Source organism: Gobius niger, assembly GCF_951799975.1.
Source record: "Gobius niger genome assembly, chromosome: 9".
Lineage (NCBI taxonomy): Eukaryota > Metazoa > Chordata > Actinopteri > Gobiiformes > Gobiidae > Gobius > Gobius niger.
Genome location: NC_136860.1, coordinates 25,590,175 through 25,609,916, shown reverse-complemented (window position 1 = coordinate 25,609,916; position 19,742 = coordinate 25,590,175). Strand labels below are relative to the sequence as shown.

Here is a 19,742-nt window from a genome sequence, read left to right as displayed (position 1 = left end):
GGGCTCCTGCAGATCCTGGTGTCGTCCATGGGGGTATAGTTAGAGATCCATAGGGCATGGCAGATGCAAAGAGAGAGCCTCCAAATAGCAGTTATTTTTCAGGCAAGAGCCCCGTCCAAGCGTCCGGTGTGGAAGGTTTGTTTCCAAATAATATCCTGTGTGGCCATTGTTCACAAAGTGATAAACAGTAGCTCCTTTCCAACAATAAAAATTAAAATCCACCGATCGTAGTTTCAATACTTGAGACAACGAGCGGAGTGTTGTTGTGATGCCACAGACAGCGTGTGGAGGGGGCGTGTCGGAAAGGGTCAGAGGTTTTTAAAGAGACAGAGGCCTATTTCAAGTCATTTGCTAACGCCATTTTGAAAGAGCAATTTTATACAAGGCAGTTATTCTAATTTACTGCATTGACAGACCAACAGAAGGTTTCGTCATCATTGTAGTGTCCTATAGACTGGTGCTATGTGGCTGAAAAAAGCATAATACCCCCTCTTTAACTAAGCCGTATAGCACACATCTTTGTCCCAACACGCCTCCTCTGTCTGATGCCTGCCCTTGCGTATGTGTGTGTACCCATGTTCTTCCCGACATTACCCTTTTCGCAGTGCAGCTCTCAGATCATCAGCCTCTCTGCTATTACCCACAGAGAACGAGAGCGAGAGACCCCTCATCTCTCCCAAAAAGCGCAAAAAGAACAGAGAGTGTTTGAGAAAGCTTCTTTTTTTTTTTTTTTTTACACATAACAGATGACCTTGGAGATTTCCGCCAGCCAAAAGCACCAAGTGAAGAATTGTCTCTATCAAGAATATGAACCCCCTTTTCTGCTTTAGTGCGTGTAAGGCCAGCACAGAGTTAGAGAGTTAGTAGTTAGAGGTGGAAACTGACAGAGCAGCCGATCCATGTGGCGACTGCTGAATCCACTATATGAAGTAAGAAGCTTGTAATAGGTAGATAATTGGTTCCCGGTGTGTGCCTCTCTTGACCTATTGTGTCTAAGCAGGAGTATATTTAGAGCGCGTCTTTGCTCGGTCTCGTGAGGGAGGGCTGGCTGACTTATAGCGCGGCATCAATCCATCAGGCCCATTAGCATACGAGTTTACTTTGATTAGCATATCTATTAATATGGAAATGATGCAGCCCAACAGTGAAGCCCGAGCCGAGCTAGCTCTGTCCTGCACACTTTTCCATCTCCCACTCACAGATGCGAGGACGCTCCGGAGAGGTTTGGATAGTTAAGGTTCCACTAAGAAGATTTGAGCGCGGCGCAAATTGGTTTTGAGGGCAGAAGATGTGAAGTAAGCCATTAAGGGACCCAATGTATTACCAACAATGTTGTTAGAGAATTTGAGATTAGAGTAAGTTTGAAATGTGTTACAATTATGGAGTTCTGAGGTGAATTGGTGGATTTTAGGATTTTCCGCATGAATAAATACAAGTGAGAATTGCCTGTAAAGCTGGGCAATTAATCACAATCCAGTCAAAAATAATTTAGGTAGCAAAATGTGCTCGGAGAATTACAAAACATTCTGTTTCCTTAGGGTCTTTAAGGCCATTGTTTTTGCATATTGAGATATGTTCTTACCTTAGCTTAGACCTTAGACGAGTTGATGCGGACCTGTCTGGTCTTTACGCGTGTGCTCAGTCACGCAAAAACACCGGACATGTTGTTAGCATTTAGCCTCTCCTCCTCTCCTCTATGGGGCTATACGGGGGTGAAGTTTGAAGCGACCAAGCTCTTCCAGGTTTTCTCCTATTTAAATACGGTTACGCGAGCAGTTACACAATCCAAGTACAGTTGCATAAAATTTAACATGTCGATTTTCTAAACGGATTAAAAGGGGTACTATAATGTAAGGCGTCACAATACCTTAGGACACATGTGTCAAGGTCAAGGCCACATTCGGCCCGCGAGATGATTTAATGTGACCCTTTGAAGAGCATGAATTCCTGAGCGTGTCAAAAAATATTATAAATATTTGGTCTCTAGCCCATTCCTATGCGGAATGGATTTCTAACGAAATAACCGGTTTGCTCATTCCAGCCACTAGGGGGCAGCTTGAATTTAAAAAGAAAAGAATTCCCCCACGTGTCCAGCAGAGGGCACTGACATAATAAGAGATTAGGATATAAACAGCGTATTATAGCCATGTGGTAAATGGTCAGTCTCCCCCAGGGCGGCTGTGGCTACAATTGTAACTTACTGCCATCGAGTGTGGAGTGAATGAATAATGACTTTATGTAGCACTTTGAGAAACGTGTGACACAGGCTGATGAAGCACAATAAGTGTAAGATGTTGTTATTTATGAGGCCACTGTCCTTTACAATACAATACCCCTTTTTATCCACTTAGAAAATCGACAATTTTAATTTAACTCACAATTGTCGGAGCACATAACAAGTACAAGACACTTCACCAAACAAGGAAGCCTTCTTAACATTTTAACAGCGCAGATGTCCAAAAATTCTGCTCAAAGAAGTTGCCTTAGCCACACTGCCATTAACCAACTTCGCTGTCTGTCTTATTGGCAATGAAGGGAAATAAACATGTGCCAGTTTTGTACACTAACTACGCTCTCTCCTCTCTGTCTAGTTTTGAACAAATCTGATAATTAACAACTTCACCAGCTATACAGGTCCTTTATAAATAGCCGTGGACATCTTTAAATGAAGTTTGATGTGTGTGACTCATCCCTGTCCCGTCCTCTGTTTTGTCCTGGTTCAGATCTGAGTAAGCCGAACAGAGGCGGACGCTGAGCCCTCAAATCCCCTGCTCATACTCTCCTCTGATAAACACTACCCAGCTGAAAATCTCCTGAAACCATCATAGAGAGAGAGAGAGAGCTTACATAGACGTATATAAGGCCACAATCATCTAATAATACCAAGCTGATTGTGGGGAAAGTTTGCGCTGATGGGCTGTTTTTGGCGAGATTTAGACAGAAATATGGATATGCACAGACTGTTTTTGACCTGTTTTAGTTTGGACCTGGTTTAGACCTGGCTTATTGGTGTACTCCTTGTGTGGCCCTAGCTTTTGCACTTAGTTCATTGGCGAAGAAAAGCAAGTCCCGACTTCTCTCTTGACTGAGCGTAAACACAGGAGTCCAGGCTCAGTCCGTTTCACTCCACTCACTCAGGCTTTTCCCAGCCGCACTCAGCCCAGTCCGACTGAATGAGCCGCACAATCACTGTACATGGACAGCCCATGGGAGAGCGAGACTACAGAGTAAACGCCCACCTCTGCCAAAATCCCTTTAAGACACGGGAGGCACATCCACAAATGAGTGGCCACGATTTTGCAGGAATGTGCCGCCTTCATCTGCACTTGAGGCGCAAGGAGAGAATGAGACAAGTGAATGGGCGAACTTTATAACGCTACCACTTGAAGCTGTGCACGGGTGTTAAATTTTAAGATGATCTATATGCATATTTCTGTCTGAAGGAAGTTGCAGTGATCCCATAATAAAACACAGTCCGGTTCACTATGTTTAGATTTCCACTGTTGTGGGATTTTCGTTGAGAGTATGAAAACTATATATTTTTGGAAAACTTATGGTATAAGCAATGAGAAAAACAATGTTTCCATTTGTCCATGGTCATCGCTACAGTAACGCCATGAAACATATGACAAGGGTTTCATTTACTTTTTTGATTGGAGCGACCAAATGGAATTTTCTGACAGATTTTGTAAATTTCCACCAAAGTACGGTTTTTACTCCCCATATAAATGTTATTGCTACAATTATCACTTTTTTACATATCAGAGCAAATGGAAACATTGTTTTTCTGATTGCTTATGTAGTAAAATTTTCAAAGATGTATAGTTTTTATACTCTCTACAAAAACCACAAATTACATAGTGAACCTGACTATCTGGGGCAGTGATACATTTCACTCATGGAAATGTATCACGGCAGTGAAAGTACTGTTTTAATTAAAGGTTCAGACTAAGAACCAGGCGAAGATCTTAAAAGATTTCATAGTAACTGAACTTTGAGTGAGCCTGGTTTAAGAAACCGAAATTACTAATCAATACTAATTAATAATCTAGACTTGGCCAAATAAGCCTACCTTATGGAGTAAGAATGAGTTTTATGAAATAGCTCCTCCCAGTTTGGTCTGGTTTTGTGAGATCTAGTTCTGACCTGGTTTAATCCTGGTTCAGATGTAGTTAGGAGCTGAAGGAGGGCCATACTGGTCCTGGTTTAGATGTAGTATTAAGTCTTAACCTTTGAGCTGTAGATAGTAACTAATGTTCAAAGCCTGAACAGACTGGTCCATTTACATCTCTGCATTAAAAATACAGTTGTACAACTTGCCATGTTAAATATTAAAGGGACATCCAAGATTACTATTAAACATTTATGAAGCAATGGTCTCTGTGACCATCGGGATGTGGTACATTGCATTTCTCTTGTAAAAAATAAATTGGTACCTGCATTTAAAACACTGTAGGTAGCTTGAATTCTTGGCAAAGTTGTTCACTTTTGGGTTGTTTGGTGCCACCGGTGCCTGACGGGAGACTGTGCCAGAACGTGGTAAACAGAGAGTCTCACTAGACCAGCTGCTGTAAGTGATGATTGTTATGCTGCGGGCTCCAGAACCTGCCAGGGAGGAAGCAAAAGACACACAAAGAATCTGTGCTGTGCCGTTTGTTGTAAAAAAAATAATAATAAAAAGAAAAAGAATTGAACAAAAAAGGCTGCAATTTGTTGCATTTTAGAATAGTTTGCTGCTTTTAATAGTTAGTCATACTAGTTAGGCAGCCCAATACAGACATCTTAAAATACTGGATTTTGAAATATCACTTGATAAAAAGAGTTTTTTTCCCCTAATTGACAATAAAGCAACTGAACTAAAGTGAAATATGCTCTGCGTCTTTTGTAGCTCAATGAAACGGCCAAACAGCTGATGGAGATCGACAAACCCACCACGACGAGCGCTCCCGGTCCAAGCTCGGAGCCCTCCACGCTGGGCTCCTGTTCATCTGGTTCCTCCCCCTGCGCCTCGCCGTCCAATGGGAACGGCTCTGGCCCACGACGGGGCGAGGGCAAGAAAAACGCCAAGAAGAGGCATTCGTTCACCGCGCTGTCTGTCACTCAGAGAGCGGCGCAGCTGAACAACAGGCACAGTATGGAGATCTCCAATCCGGTCCTCATCAGCTCCTCAGACCCAAGAGCGGCCGCACGCATCCAGGTGAACACACAGAGTGGAACTGTTTGTTGCATTTTCTGGAATGAAATTGAGGCCGGATGTAGCGAATAACAGAGCAAAGCAGGCCTGACGACACTCCTTCTTTCATGTCAGATGGCAGCATTCTTTTGAGTAGCAGATTTCATTGACAACATTTCACATAACTATACATTGTTCGTAAATATGTGAGCTGACTGACTGATGGCTGTAGTCACTGAGATCAGAAAGTCACTGTTCGATTTACCATTTAACCACAAAGTAGTTGGATTGGGCTCATTGTTGTCAACACTTATAGATAAGGTTGTGCACGCTCTAATGAGTGAGAAAAACATGAGATAGAAATAGATATGAAAATTATGTGCACATCTTAAAAAGGGATTTCACACATTCTATTTTCCAAAATGCAGAGCAGCCCAGAGGCAGGTGCACCTGTTCAAATGAGCACAGATTACAAACCTCAGTCTGACTGACTCATTGATTTGCTGAGAGCAAATGCAGTAAACACAGGAGCCTGAATATTCAGTGGTCATTGGATTTATTCTCTTTCCTTTACTCTCCATTTTCCATCAAGCGGCTCTGTCAGTTTATTTGAGCAAAGCCATTTCTCTTCTGCACTGTGGATTGCATTGCAATTACATTTAGATGTAGTGTTTCCTGCTCTTTGATGCAGGTAGTAAAGCATCAATTGAGTTAAAAATGAAAATAAATTGTTTACCCGCTGCATTAGCACCAGTAGTTCAGTAATGTCCAGTAATGGTTGATTTAAGAAGGATAGAGATTTGCTTTACTTGTTTGTTCAGGACGGATGTAATGAACACACAAATCTGTGCATATAAGCATGTTGTCCCGCACACACGCTCTCCTTCATGGCTGTTGTACATGTTTTTTAGTGAAGATCACTCAAACTTCATGCAGAAAGGCCCCACATGGCCCATGGATCTAACCCAGGGCCTTCTAGCTGCCCTGCAGATAGACATTGTTTGTCTAAAGCCACTGCAGCTTTAGTCCTGCCTTTTTCCCCCCACAGTTTTTAGACAGTTTAAGCATAAACAACACTTGATATTCTATGCACACTATGCACTAACTCTCTGTTACATCTGTGTGAATAAATCCTCCTCCTCCTAACCCCTCATTTGTCCGCATCTTGTTTGTCCAGGATGCGTCTCCCCCTGGCCCCTCCCCCTCCTCGGCAGGGGTAATGGTTCCCCCCAAAGTGGCGTCCATCACCTCTGAGCTGCTGGCCCACGCCAAGGTGCAGCTGCCTCTCAACATGTGAGTAAACCGTTCACCTGTGACCGGCCATCTGCACACACTTACCCACATGAACACATAAACACGCACACGCGCACACACACACACACACACACACACACACATAGGCCTCACCACCACACCCCTTTGTCTCAGTTTTTGGCACAGAATGAAGCAAAATTTAGATCCCAATTATAGAGATCAGGATGGAATGTCATAAAACAGACAGTACGGATAAAATCTGCCATGTTTGTTTGCTAGCAGGTAGCAGCGTCCAATGCAAGTATGGCAAAGAGCTGCAGAACAGCTCTACGAACTGTCTCTACTGGGAAATGCATGCAACACACACAAACACACTACAGCATTAGAATACATGGACAGATGTATTATTTTGCCTCCTTGCATAATTGCCGACTTTGGTTGTAACGAGCTTTCAGGTTGTCTGAGGACACAGCCAGCGATAACAGAGATTCAACACACTAAATATCTTAGCGTAGAGTTTAGCAAATACTGTACCCATGAGCCACTGCCACCAAGTCCTGAGAAATAAGTTAGTTAAGGCCTAAACATCTGTGTTGCAGTGTTTAAATACATTAAAATGTTGGCATGAAGTTTCATATTGTATTAAGTTAAAAAGCTGGCCACTTCCTTAAATACATCAACCCCATCTGATACATAATCAAAGTGAATTACATCTTGTCGTAAACAAAACCTTACAGGTACTTCCAGCTGGTCAGAGCGGTGCCAGCGCTGAGCAAGACTGTTCTATAATTTACCACGTAATTAATCCAGGGAAATGCCAAAAAGACACTGGTCGCTTCAAGGTGATTGTGTGTGCTTTAGTGCCACAGCAAAGACAAGGGCAGCTTTTTTTTTTACAAACAGGGACATGTTTATAAATAGAAGAAATGGTTGGTCACACATCATTGTCACAGTGTGGTTTTGGACCAAATAATAGAACATTTAAATCTTTAGAAAGTGGTTGGTTTGTGTCCTGGATTCACAGCAAGGTGGTTTTGTTTTCCAAACCGTGCTTGGAGTTTGTCAGTGCTCCATGTATCTGGATGGGTTTCCAACAGATGCTATAGTTCGACGCACAACTTGGCTGTGATCCCGGACGCTCATTCTTCTTCACAGCGGACAGTAGGTTTAGCCGGCTGACCTGGCGACCCGTTAGGAGCAGTGGGCGATGGCAGTGCAGCGCCCGGGACCCGTCTCCAGATGTGGAGCCAGTCTGACGGTCAGGATCACCTGGCTGGAGGATTCACCTTTTGTACGTGTTTTAGTGGAAGGTGAAACCGAGTACCCGGAGGAAGCCTACACAGACACGGGGAGAACAGGCAAACTCCACCCAGAAAGGCCTTGTCCAAGTGGGAATTGAACCTGAGACCTTATTGCTGTGACGCACGAGCACAACCTGCAGCTAGGCCTGTCATCATAACAAATTTGAAGTGCAATGTATTGAGGAAGGAAAGTATCGCGATAAAGGATATTCTTGACTCTAACGATACTAGATACTGTCAGCTCTCAGGCATAAAAATGACAGTAAACCTTTATTCTAAAAGTGCATAATCATATCCTAAAACACCTCACAAGCTGCAATTAACATGACATGTAATGTAACTCAATTTGCTTCTGTTAGAAATCATAGTTTTGATGAAAGAAAAAATAAAGAATTAAAGAAAAAATAAGCGGAAAATGCTAATTAATGTACAGAAAAAATAAATATATATCAATATCGAGCCCAAAAATGTATCATTTATCTGTTATTTATTGAACGGTAAGCCGATATAGTAATTATCATGACAGGCCGACCTGCAGCAGTTTGTTTATTAACTTGCACTTGATGAATGACCCCCACAGCGCGATGCAGACAGTTAGAAAAATGTGCAAAAAAATAAATAAAAATGCAATCATTCATTGCTGGCTCATTAACTGCTTTAACAGCATGTTGTGCCTTTTTCCTCTTTAAAAAAACAAAAATAGATGTATAAAAGTTTCATCTTGGAAATAAAGTATTGTGAGAACACATTTGAAGTTGAATTGCTGCTTTTTTATTGACAAATCCCATCCTTACTTGTAAAGGAAACATATGCATTTCCATGCTGCTTTATTGACTTGGAGGAGTCTATGTCACTGTGCCAGCTGTAAACCTCGCTGCACATGATTGGATTAAAGGATGGGTCACATGCACTTGAAAAAATGTCTTCCTTTCAAATCTACTTTTTCACCTTAGATGTTCCTTAGATGTATTCTTAAGCTTTTCTGCAGGATATGAGACAAAAACAACCGCACTGTCAGTTTTAATAACATCAAGCCGAGATCCTCCATGAACACAAACACACGTGTCCTGAGCGGGTTCCTGCTTCCTGATGGGGTCGGACGATCCATCTTGACCTGGCAACTGTTTCTGTTGCCATGGGGAGACGGGGAGGACGGTCCCCCGCATCTGTTACCACGGCAACGGGGTGAGAGGGAGGGATCGGGGGGGATAGAGAGAGAGGCATATATGGGGCTTGTTTACACTGTGGTCTTATCGGAGTGGGGTACAACACCAGCGCTGCAGATGTCTCCGAATGACACGCAGAGAAAAAACTCATTTATATGTTAACGCACTGGAAACTCTAAACATAGCCCCCGCTCACTTTGCCTCGTAGGCTGGGATGCTAAACGCTTCATCTATCAGGACGGGGCTGGGAAATGGGGACATATTGATTAGGCAGGACTTCATAGCAAAGCATAGCATTTGAGAGAGAAAGGGAAAAAAACATTCATCTTCTCGTGGCAGCGTACGTCCCTTGAAGAAAAATGACTTGACATCTCGGCTATGATTGCGATAGAAACGTAAAATCCCAAGCCACATTTCAAATAAAATAGTGTGATTTTCTCCGAATGCAATCATCATTTTTCACTCGGGGATAACGGCTCTTTTTTTTTTTGGCAGCAGCTTCTGATTTTGTATAACGGTGGGTTTGAGGTTAATGTCTTAAGTCATTCAAGATGCATCAAATGGCAAGACTGCAAACACTGTGCACTGATGAGGCTTTGTGGCTAGTTGATGAACCAGGAGAAAAGTGGCAGCTCTTATGGATGTTTTGAGTCTGCAGTGGGAAGTCTGGACGTTCTTCCAGTTCAAGTCCCGGCTCCAACAGTTGCCTCCTCTCCATTAAAACCTGCAGGCCTATTTCTGTAGCACTTTTTCTACCTCCAATGGGCACTTAGAGCACTTTACATTAAAGAAGCATTTACCCATGCACTTACAGTACCTCCCACTTTAACCAGGCGCATTTTCTCCTGTTCGGCTTTACCCAAATCTGAAAACTTCTCGACTGGAGAGCTTGGCCGGTGCAACGTCTCATTTGAAAGCTAAGGCTTGCATTTTTCATCACATTTTTGAAGTGTTGTTTGTCGTGTTTTCGTCTCTTTTTTTTAATCGCTTTATTGTTGTATTTTTGTCCGTTTTTGGTCACGTTCTGGTTAAGTTTGTGTCACGTTTTGGTCATGTTCTAGTCACGTTTTTCTCAAGTTTTTCTCACGTTTTGGTCACGTTTTGGTCATGTTTTAGTCACATTTATCTCACGTTTTGGTCACGTTTTGGTCACGTTCTGGTCACGTCTTTTTCATGTTTTGGTCACATATTGGTCATGTTCTAGTCACATTATAGTCACGTTTTGGTCACGTTCAGGTCACGTTTTTTTCATGTTTTGGTCATGTTTTGGTCACGTTCTGGTCACGTTTTGTTCACGTCTTGGTCACGTCTTCAGGTGGAGGTTAAGAGGTTAAGTGTCTTTCCCAAGAACAAAATGACAGCATGGTGGGAGCTGGGATCGAACCGCCAACCTTTGGATAATTGGACAAATGCTCTGAGCTACTGCTGAGTCAAATCACTGCAGTACTGCTCCCATATAAAAAAGAAAATGCTGACTATTATTTAGAAGTGCCTGCGAAAGTACAATCCTAGTGAGTTGTGTTTGTGGCGCATTCTAGACATTTATATTGCACATACCGGGACCACGAGATGTTTACTCAGGTGGTCACGATGTTTTTGCTTGATTTGTCTTCTGTGAGGCTTAGCTAACAGCAAACTCTCGCTCTATTTTTAGTTTCTAACATATGAGCTGAGAAATGTACTGTTTTGCTGTAACCGCGCTGCAGCTGATATGATGTTGAAAGTTTTCCCCTATAGAATTCACTTCCAAAGTTACTTATGACTGTACTTTTATGTCCACTTTAGATATTCACTTCTCCTAAAGGGCTATGCAAAAGTTTTTAGATTGATTTTTGGAATAGCAGCCTCCTATTCCGCAGTGCTTTGTATTTTTGTATAAATTAGTATAAAGATAAATCACTTTGGGAGAGTGGAAGGATGTGTACAGTAGCAGGGCCAGACGGCGCTTTTCAAACACGTTATACATCAAAACATTGGAGGGTCTGCTAAAAGAGCTGCCGAGGCATCAACACTATGGGGGCTTTTATCCTTTGATCGTCAGCACTGTACTCCCTCCAAACAAGAGCCCTTTTGCGTTTTTTTTTTCTTTCTGCCAAAGCAATGAGAGAATAACGCAGCTTTATAAATATTTATCTCCCACATATTTTGAGTGGTCTTTTTTTTTTCCCCCTTCAGATACCTGGCCCTCTACGCCTACAAACCCCAGAAGGCGGACGAGCTGGAGTTGAGAAAAGGTGAAATGTATCGCGTCACGGAGAAGTGTCAAGACGGATGGTTCAAGGGCACTTCGCTCCGAACCGCGGCGTCTGGAGTGTTCCCCGGCAACTACGTGACGCCGGTGTCCAGGTGAGGTAGAGCAGAGGCTAAAGCAACAAGCTAACAAAGAAAATGTTTGGGAAAAAAAGGAGAAACCATGAGAGAATGGTGATGAGTAGTGGTTTCAAGTGATCATTTTTTATTCTTAAAATTTTCACTTTTTCATCTCTTTTTTGTCACTTTTCTGTCCCTCTTTTGTTGCTATATTGTGGCTTTTTTGTTACATTTTTCTCACTTTTCTGTTGCTCTTTTTTTTTTTGCTCTTTTGTGGCTTTTTCGTCACTTTTGTGTCACATGTTCATCCTTGTTTTTGTCTCATTTTTGTTGTTGTTTGGACATTTCTTTTTACAAAGGTTTTAGATTTGGGTAAAGCCAAACTGGAAAAAAATTGCTTGGGGGTTAAGAGGTTAATAGAAAAAAAATACATGCAGTAAATGTAGCTTTAACAGTTGGGATTCTTGGACATAGACAAATACGGCTTTTAAATAAACCTTAGCTCAAAAAAGTACAATTCTTTCTGCTCCAGTGTCATTAACAACTCCAAACCAGATGCTGTTACTGCCATGTAATATAATAATGATAGAGATTGTGGTTTCAATTGAATGTTGATTAACTGCACAGCCCTATGTAAGTGAAAAAAATAAAATCTTCCAAATCCCACTTTTTCAACTCGCAATAAAATGGCTGTACTCCATTGCACGCCGCACTTATCAAGTCAGACAAACAGGTTTTGTGTTGACACATAGACAGATATGAGACTGAATTGCTCTGGCCCTAACAATTGAGGGAACCCAAGGCTATTTTCCCTCCATCAGTTATCATCAATATCACAGTGAGGCAGCCGGGGCACATGCGCTCTCTCCTGCACAGGACAAATCAGGACTCCACAAAATGCAATTGTCACTCAATCATTTTTACTCTATTCCTTCAGTTGGAGCACCTGTTTATTTTGATATGTGTTATTTCATGTATGACACCGAATGCCATCGTTTTATGCCAGGACAGTCTCCAGCATAGTCACTAATATTAGAAATCTATAGTCAGATTTTAGTGTAGGATTTCATAGCATCATTTAAATGTCTCCTGGTATTGAGATTCTATTTTATTTTCTATTGTGAGGTTGGCACATAACGTCAGCCGCTGCCGTTGTGGCTATTGTTTCAGAAGTTCCTACTTATTTACTTGCAAAGTTGGGGACACGATTGCCAGAACTGTGGGATACTTGCAAACATGTGGTTCCAATTTTGCGTGGCAGGATTGCTTGCTGCGTTGTGCTGAAAAGACCAAGCCACTATTCTGACAGTGTTATGTCCATCGCGCTTGTTTTTTATTCCACTCGCTCTTCAGAGTGATCTCCGCAACACTGTCCCGCTGATTTCACCTCCAGCCATGACAAGGAACAAACTAAAGTGTTTTTATCAGCAGTTGGAAACTAATGCTTATCTCCCCAGTTCCCCGGCAGAAAATAAATCTTTTGGGGGAACATCTCTATTGCTGTTCTAAATGCAGTGTTATGTTTGATGCTTTTTTTGTTTGTTGCTAATGTAGAGAGGGTAAAACAGGGAGCTGGAATGATCATTGATTACCGTATTTTCCGGACTATAAGTCGCTCCGGGGAATAAGTCGCACCAGCCACAAAATGTATAATAATGAAGAAAAAAACATAAATAAGTCACTCCGGAGTATAAGTCGCACCAGCCACAAAATGTATAGTGATGAAGAAAAAAACATTAATAAGTCACTCCAGAGTATAAGTCGCACCAGCCACAAAATGTATAATGAAGAAAAAAACAGAATAAGTCGCTCCAGCCACCCTGGTGCACTGTTGACAAGCCTCTCCTGGCATCACATTAGAGTAACCTCCACTTTTCACCAGTCCCTCACAAGTTTCTCGCTCACTCCAAATTTTCTTTCTGCTGCTCGATTACTTTTTTTTTCAGTGGTAGGAGCAGATACTGGTAGACAAGCGTAAAGCACTAGAACAAACATATGAAATTATGTATTTCGATATAAGTCGCACCTGAGTATAAGTCGCACCCCAGCCAAACTATGAAAAATAGTGCAACTTATATTCGGGAAAATGTGCTACATTCTGACCATTGACATTTGTTTCAACTAAAGAACAGCAGTCAAATTGCTGAAGCAGTTAATTGTCATCTACTACAGTTGTGAAACATGCATAAAAAATCGGGTTTACGAGTTTTTTTTTATTTTGGCTCAGAGAACGAGAAAGAAAGATGTGTTGTACATTTATTCGGGGCTGGTGTTTCTCGGGCAGGTGGTCATAGTTTTATCGACGATCTATCTAGCTCTACAACATCAAATGTATCCTTTTGATTTCCTGCTTTATTGCAGCTCAGAACATCATATCATAATCATTTTCATCATTACTTTCCATATGCCCGCATTGAAAGCCATTAAAACTCAAAATGGTGCGCGGGAAAGATATTTGGCTATTTAATTACCTTCATTATTGCCATATGCGTAAAAACATTTGCGCTGCTCACCTCATTTGTATTCTGCTCTGTGTTGCAGTGAAGGGAGGTATGAGACAAAAAGAAATGGATTAGGAGGAGAAAGCTTAGAAAATATTCAAAATAAAAGGATGAAGGATAGCACGGACGGAAACGGCAGGGGTTAAGAAGAGGGAGAGAGAAGAGAGACGGGAGGAGGCAGAGAGAGCGAAAAAATGAATGAGATGTAATGTTTTGTGTCGTTAAGAGAAGCACACATAAGACTGAGATTGGTGTGAGTGGACAAGATCAGTAGTCCCCAATTTGGGACAGGGATTTTTTGAGCAAATCAAATGGTAAAAACTCAACACTTTTGATGTTGAAAGGTTCATTTTTAGGCTTAGAGGCATTTGTGAGATACAGAGTTTTGAACTGGCTGAAAAACAGTTCAGAACCACTGGACTAGATAAGAAATATGTGTGTATATGTTGGTATGAATCAAAAATGATTATTTGAATGAACTGTTAGATAGAAAAAAATATCCAATATTATAGAGAAAGTGTGGTGGTTTAGAAATGGGGAAAGTTGGATCAGGCTCTTGTGTGTTAGTGTGCAGGTGTATACGCGTATAATACGTTTATACACACACATGTATGTACATAATCTGTATGTGACCATGAGTGTGCATTGATTTTTATATGTATACAATTGCATATGTGTATTATCTGACCAATGTGCCCACATAGTGCATCAAATCTGTATGAATACAACAAGAAATCTAAACAAAATTACAAAATGAGAGAGGCAGAAAAGAGAGCGAGAGAGCGAACAAAAGAGAGGAGTAGACATAGAGGGAGGGATGACAGAGAGTGGGGTGAGAGAGCGAGAAATGGTGGGGAAGGAGGAAATGAATCGAGGAGATGAAACCTTGTGAAAACAGCAGGTGTCCCCCTCCAGAGGATTTCAGTGGCTGCTTCACATTCTGCTGTTATGCAACCTGCCACAGAGACAGACTGACAGACACGCATGGGCAACTAATCAAATGAAAGGCAATTTGTTATTTTTACGCAAGCACACTCTCCCTCAGCCCACCCTCCTGTGTCCTCTATCCCTCCCTCTCTACTCCTTTCCTTCTCCCACACTTAGCGCTCTCCGTCTTTGTCTGCGGCGAGCCTCGGGAGTCGGGGAATCGCCCAGTACTAGCAGGCATTGCCAAAAGCAGAAATGTTTAATGTTTACTTGAATTAAAGAACATAACTAACTATTTTGTTGATTGTTTATAGAGAAGGTTTTGTTTGTTTGTATCGCTTTTTGTTGAAAACTAATGCGTACGATTTTTTATTTTGCAAAATGTACCGGAAATTTTTTGGATAGGTTTGAAATTTTTAACCTCTTGGCCTAAACCGAGCAAGTTTGGCATTACCCAAATCATAAAGCTTTAACAAAAAGACATGCCTGAAAAGCAACCCAAAAAATGTGAAGAAAACACAACCAAAAAGCAATGAAAAAGTGACAACGGAGCGACAAATTGTGCCGGAAAAGCAACTAAAAAGTGAAGAAAACAAAAAAGCAATGAAGAAAAAGCAACAAATACGATACATGACAAAAACCCTTCAAAAATGTGACAAAATCACGGCTTCTGAACTGAAGAAAATGTGGACGGTTCAGGAGGGGGGTAATATGTTAACTAGTCTATATGTTAATAAGTGCTGGATTTTGTAAAGTCTGTGTCTTGAACATGCTGTTTTTTCACATTAGCATATCTTGCCAGTAACACCCTATTTCACCTGCATAGAACTTACTGAACTTTTACTTTTAGAACATCTTTTAACTTCCTCTATCGCACAGCTGAGTTTGACCTTGGTAGACTCATGTAAAATTTAAAGTGCTGCCGATGATATAAATGTGCTCTGTTTATGCTGATCTTAGGGCAATTTTGGAGGAAAAATCCAATTGCAATTTATGCTGCTAAAAACTAATACAAGAACCAGATGCATTTGTAGAAGCCAATACAACGTTCATGCAAAATAAGACCAAAGGAGACATTATTTAATTGCAACCATTCATTTTGCGGTTTCAATTTGTTTGCGGTTGTTTTTGCAGTATTTATGTTGCCTTGGCCACTATTTTAGCATTTGGTCACAAATGCTAAAAACCTGCTTGCAGCCCACAAAACCTGCTTACAGCCTTGTAAACGTGTATATCTGAAGCAAGACAAAAAACCAAGCGACTCATCTCTGCATTTGTCTGCTTCTTAGTTCGTGCCTATTAAAATTGATTCAACTCAAGTTTCCTATTAGTTTTTCCATTACTCACGGCTCCAGCACAAAGCGAATGAGCCTTGTCTGTGCTGCCTCTTGTTTGTCGGTATCTCCCCATTCGCACGGAAAGCCATAACTCCCCGTGCGCGTGATGGGAAGTCAATAGGAAGCTGTAAGAGTGTGAATACCAGCCAGTCAATAATGTCGGTCAGTTCTGTTCATTCAGCAGTGTCTGGGCTGAAGCACGAGCGCCTGTTTCATGTATGTTACAGCAGGACACAGAGGCGAGCCACGCTTCAGATAACAGCATAGGTCGAGCGGGGCATGCAGGTATAAGAGGGACTAAAGTGTGAGGGTCGTAAACATGGACGTGTCGGGGACTATATATCAGAGTTGCATTCTGTAAAGCTGCATTTCTGTGCTTTACATTCTTTAGATACAAAATGATAGCAAAATACCCCTGGCACCAAGTTAATCTAATATTATTGCATGAAAAGAGATCTTAACACTTCTTAACCTCTTTAAGGAACAGGCCACCGTTTTTCCATACTGAGATATGTTCTTACCTGAGCTGAGACGAGTTGATACGTACCTGTCTTTGTGTGTGCCCTCAGTCACGCAAAAAGGTGCTGTTAGCATTTGGCCTCTCCCAGCATTTTCCTATAGCTCCAAACGGGGGTGGAAGCTGCTACGCTCTTCCACCGGCACGCACAAAGACCAGACAGGTACCTATCAACTCTGTCTGGTCTGCTCAGGTAAGAACATATCACAGTATGTAAGTATTTTTTGTGCTCAGTCACGCAAAAAGACCTAAGTTGTTGTTAGCAACATCTAACAGTCGTTCCTCTTTAAAGGAATGGTGGCCTGTTCCTTTAAAGAGTGGAGTTAAGAGGTTAAAGTAGTCCTAAATATGTAAAATGTATTGTTATTTCCTGATATATTCCAGGTATTATAGTAGTATGATATTTGATTTGAATTTGTGTCAAAGTTTGATCTAAACGCTTTTTGTTTTGTTTTCAGCTTGGGAAATGCAAACAATGTATTTTTCCCATATTCATATAAAACTCAGTGATATTGTAAGTCTGGCTGTAATCACCTAAATATATACGAGCGATCGCTGTTATTGTTTACTTCCGCAATTTTCACCGGATGTTTGGTAGGCAGCTGATGCATACAGGCCTCTAACTCGGTTTTATAAAATGATAGATCTGTTACAGCGCAAGAGAAGCAATACCCTGTTTATGGACATTGTTTTTGCTGATTATAGGATTTTAATAAAATGTTTATCAAATATGAAAATGTAAGATGCCTACCACGGCCAACGGATGTGACGACATCGCGATCGCTCGTATTAAAAAGGCAACAAGACAGTCTAGGACAGGGGTGTGGCCCATGGACCAAGTGCGGCCCTCAGACCAATTTTTGGTGGCTCTTAGGCTTCTTGTTGAATTGGCACTCATGTCTTCAGAAACTATACTTTGAACAAACTCGTTTTAAGGTTCTAAGCCTTAATAAAGGTGTGGGACATGGGTTAAAACTCTGCTAACACACTGTATAGTATACCCTCAGTGAAAAAGGTTTGGACACCTCTGGTCTATGTTTTTGAGTCATCTGTACTCTTAGTTGACACTCATGCATTACCTTTCTTTTCACCTTTATCAGCCAATTCATCGATCATGTTTAGTGATCCGCCGTATTTGGCTCCCGGGCCAATTCCAACCTGTAATAATAATGATGCATTTTATTTGTATGTAAATGTAATTATTTGTATAATGTAATAATGTAATAACACTTGCTCTCTCTTCTTCAGGGCCCCGTTCGGAGTGGGTTCCCCCCGCAGCTCGTGTCTGTCCAGTCCGGTGGGAGGGAGTGGGTGCAAAATCTCGGACCCCTCGTCCCCCGGTCCCTCGTCGTCGCGACCATCCACTCCTCTCATAAACTCTGTCAACAGCAGTCCCGCCTCGTCGCCACAAAGCGCAGCCGCACAACTCAAAAACTGCCTCCGGTCCGGCCAGCACACGGTTAACCACCGCACCTCCCTGCAGCTGGGTAAGCAGAACTCTATACCCACTCTTAGTACAGGAGCGATACAAAGGATTTGATATCCAAGCATTTGTACAGTTATTTCTGGAAGCATGAAAACGATAATGGTATGTTGTTGTAGGTGTATAGTTGTTTAGTTGATTATAGTTTTTAAGGAAAATACCGTACTATGACTAATGTCTCCAGAACAAAACACATTATTATGAATTGTGAACTTGCGGTGACACCTTCATGAGCGACGCGCAGCTGTCAGGAGATTCTGCATCACAAACAGCGCCAACCTAAGGGACAGATGATTGTTTATGTCTCTCTGGAGAATGTTAAAAAATGCCAAAGAAAGATGTTGACTCCGGGTGATGTGGCTGTCTGACTCACTTCTTCAACACAGGCGACATTAAAATTACACCCAGACACAAAGCAAAGGCAGAAGGATATTTGGGCTGAATAGAAAATTATGCTCAGAGACCAACAGTCAAATTATTTCAATTATGTAGATTAGTATCATTGATGAGCAACACTCGCTGCTATTATTGTCATTAGTGGCGGTAATGCTAGATATTTGCTACAGACGAAATTAAGAGTCTAAATCAGCTCTGTATTATTGTACGTCGGTCCTTCACATCTGACAAACTTGTTCACAGAAAAGAACATGTGTGACAAAGAACATAAAAAGAAGCATATACTATACTTCTGTTGTGATGATTCAGTGGAGACTATATCCTCTCAACAGGCTATTCTTTTAAATGCAAATTGTTAACACACCTGTCTTTATGCTCTACAATGTTGAGTAGTATGACCTTTAACAGAGCTGAGTAATATCCAGGCACATTACCACAGTGTTTATGTTGTAGTACAGCTTGTGCCTGCCACACTCTCTCTCCCTCTCTCAAAGACCTAGATCATATCAACCTTGTTCTCCACTCTGGGCCTATTCATCTCCACAGCACCCATTTCTCTGCCTTTTTTTTTTTTTTCTGCTTTGCACCGTTCTGTGGGAGAATAGCACTGAAGGATTTGTTTGAAGACAGGCTGCATACCGTCAGGAAAAAGCACTCACTCTAGCACAAGCGCCATTTATGTGGTCCGATTTCAGTCCTAGTTCTGATTTAGTAATGCTCATTTAGTTGCTGCTTTTTGTTTTGGGCACAGTTTAGAGCGAAGTCTTGGTTAAGCCTGATTCATACCTGGTAGACCTAATGTGTTCCTAATCCAGTGGCATGAGGTAAAGTTTTGTTCATTGGAAGATCAGTATTTGTTTAAAATCTTGCAAGAAACATCGTTCCCTGTCGCTCATATAATGGCGTCTGTTCCACCTTTTGGAGTGACACAATGTTGTCCTTAGTCGACTGGTTCACACCTTATCAGCTCTGAGATTAGGTTAATTTACTCTTTGTAATGGTCACTATTCTGATTTTATCACAATTTTTGCTGGAGCCCGACCGATATACCGACTGGCCAATGTATTTGGCCAATGTATCGGCCAATCAAGACCAATGACTTCCCGTTTTTTACATTGGAAAGAGCTCAGTCAGAGCAACTCAGTCCTCAGGGGAACTGAAAAAGGTCACAGTGAAAATCGGACACAAGTTTGTACACCTAGTTTATATATTTAATGTTGTAGACTTTCGCTTATAATTTCGGAACCATGAGAGATAAAGACACCCTTTTTTCTTTTGGAATCTGATGATTTTTGTCTTTCGAACAAGCTTTCGAACCTTCTAAGCATGAATGTCCTGAATAAATCAGCCCTATGCCCATGTTTTGGGCGGCAGGGT

The 19,742-nt window shown here is 41.6% G+C and overlaps 1 protein-coding gene across 3 annotated transcripts in view; it reads left to right on the top strand.

Moving 5' to 3' along the window:
* Nucleotides 1-19,742, top strand: part of LOC306968107 (E3 ubiquitin-protein ligase SH3RF3-like) — a 124,961-nt gene that overhangs the window by 92,733 nt on the left and 12,486 nt on the right. For all 3 annotated transcript variants that reach the window (XM_079563403.1, XM_079563402.1, XM_079563401.1), the window contains 4 exons: nucleotides 4,889-5,197; nucleotides 6,351-6,466; nucleotides 11,070-11,240; nucleotides 17,735-17,973. In XM_079563403.1, the coding sequence (XP_079419529.1) occupies nucleotides 4,889-5,197; nucleotides 6,351-6,466; nucleotides 11,070-11,240; nucleotides 17,735-17,973 (835 nt within the window). The remainder of the gene's footprint in view (nucleotides 1-4,888; nucleotides 5,198-6,350; nucleotides 6,467-11,069; nucleotides 11,241-17,734; nucleotides 17,974-19,742) is intronic.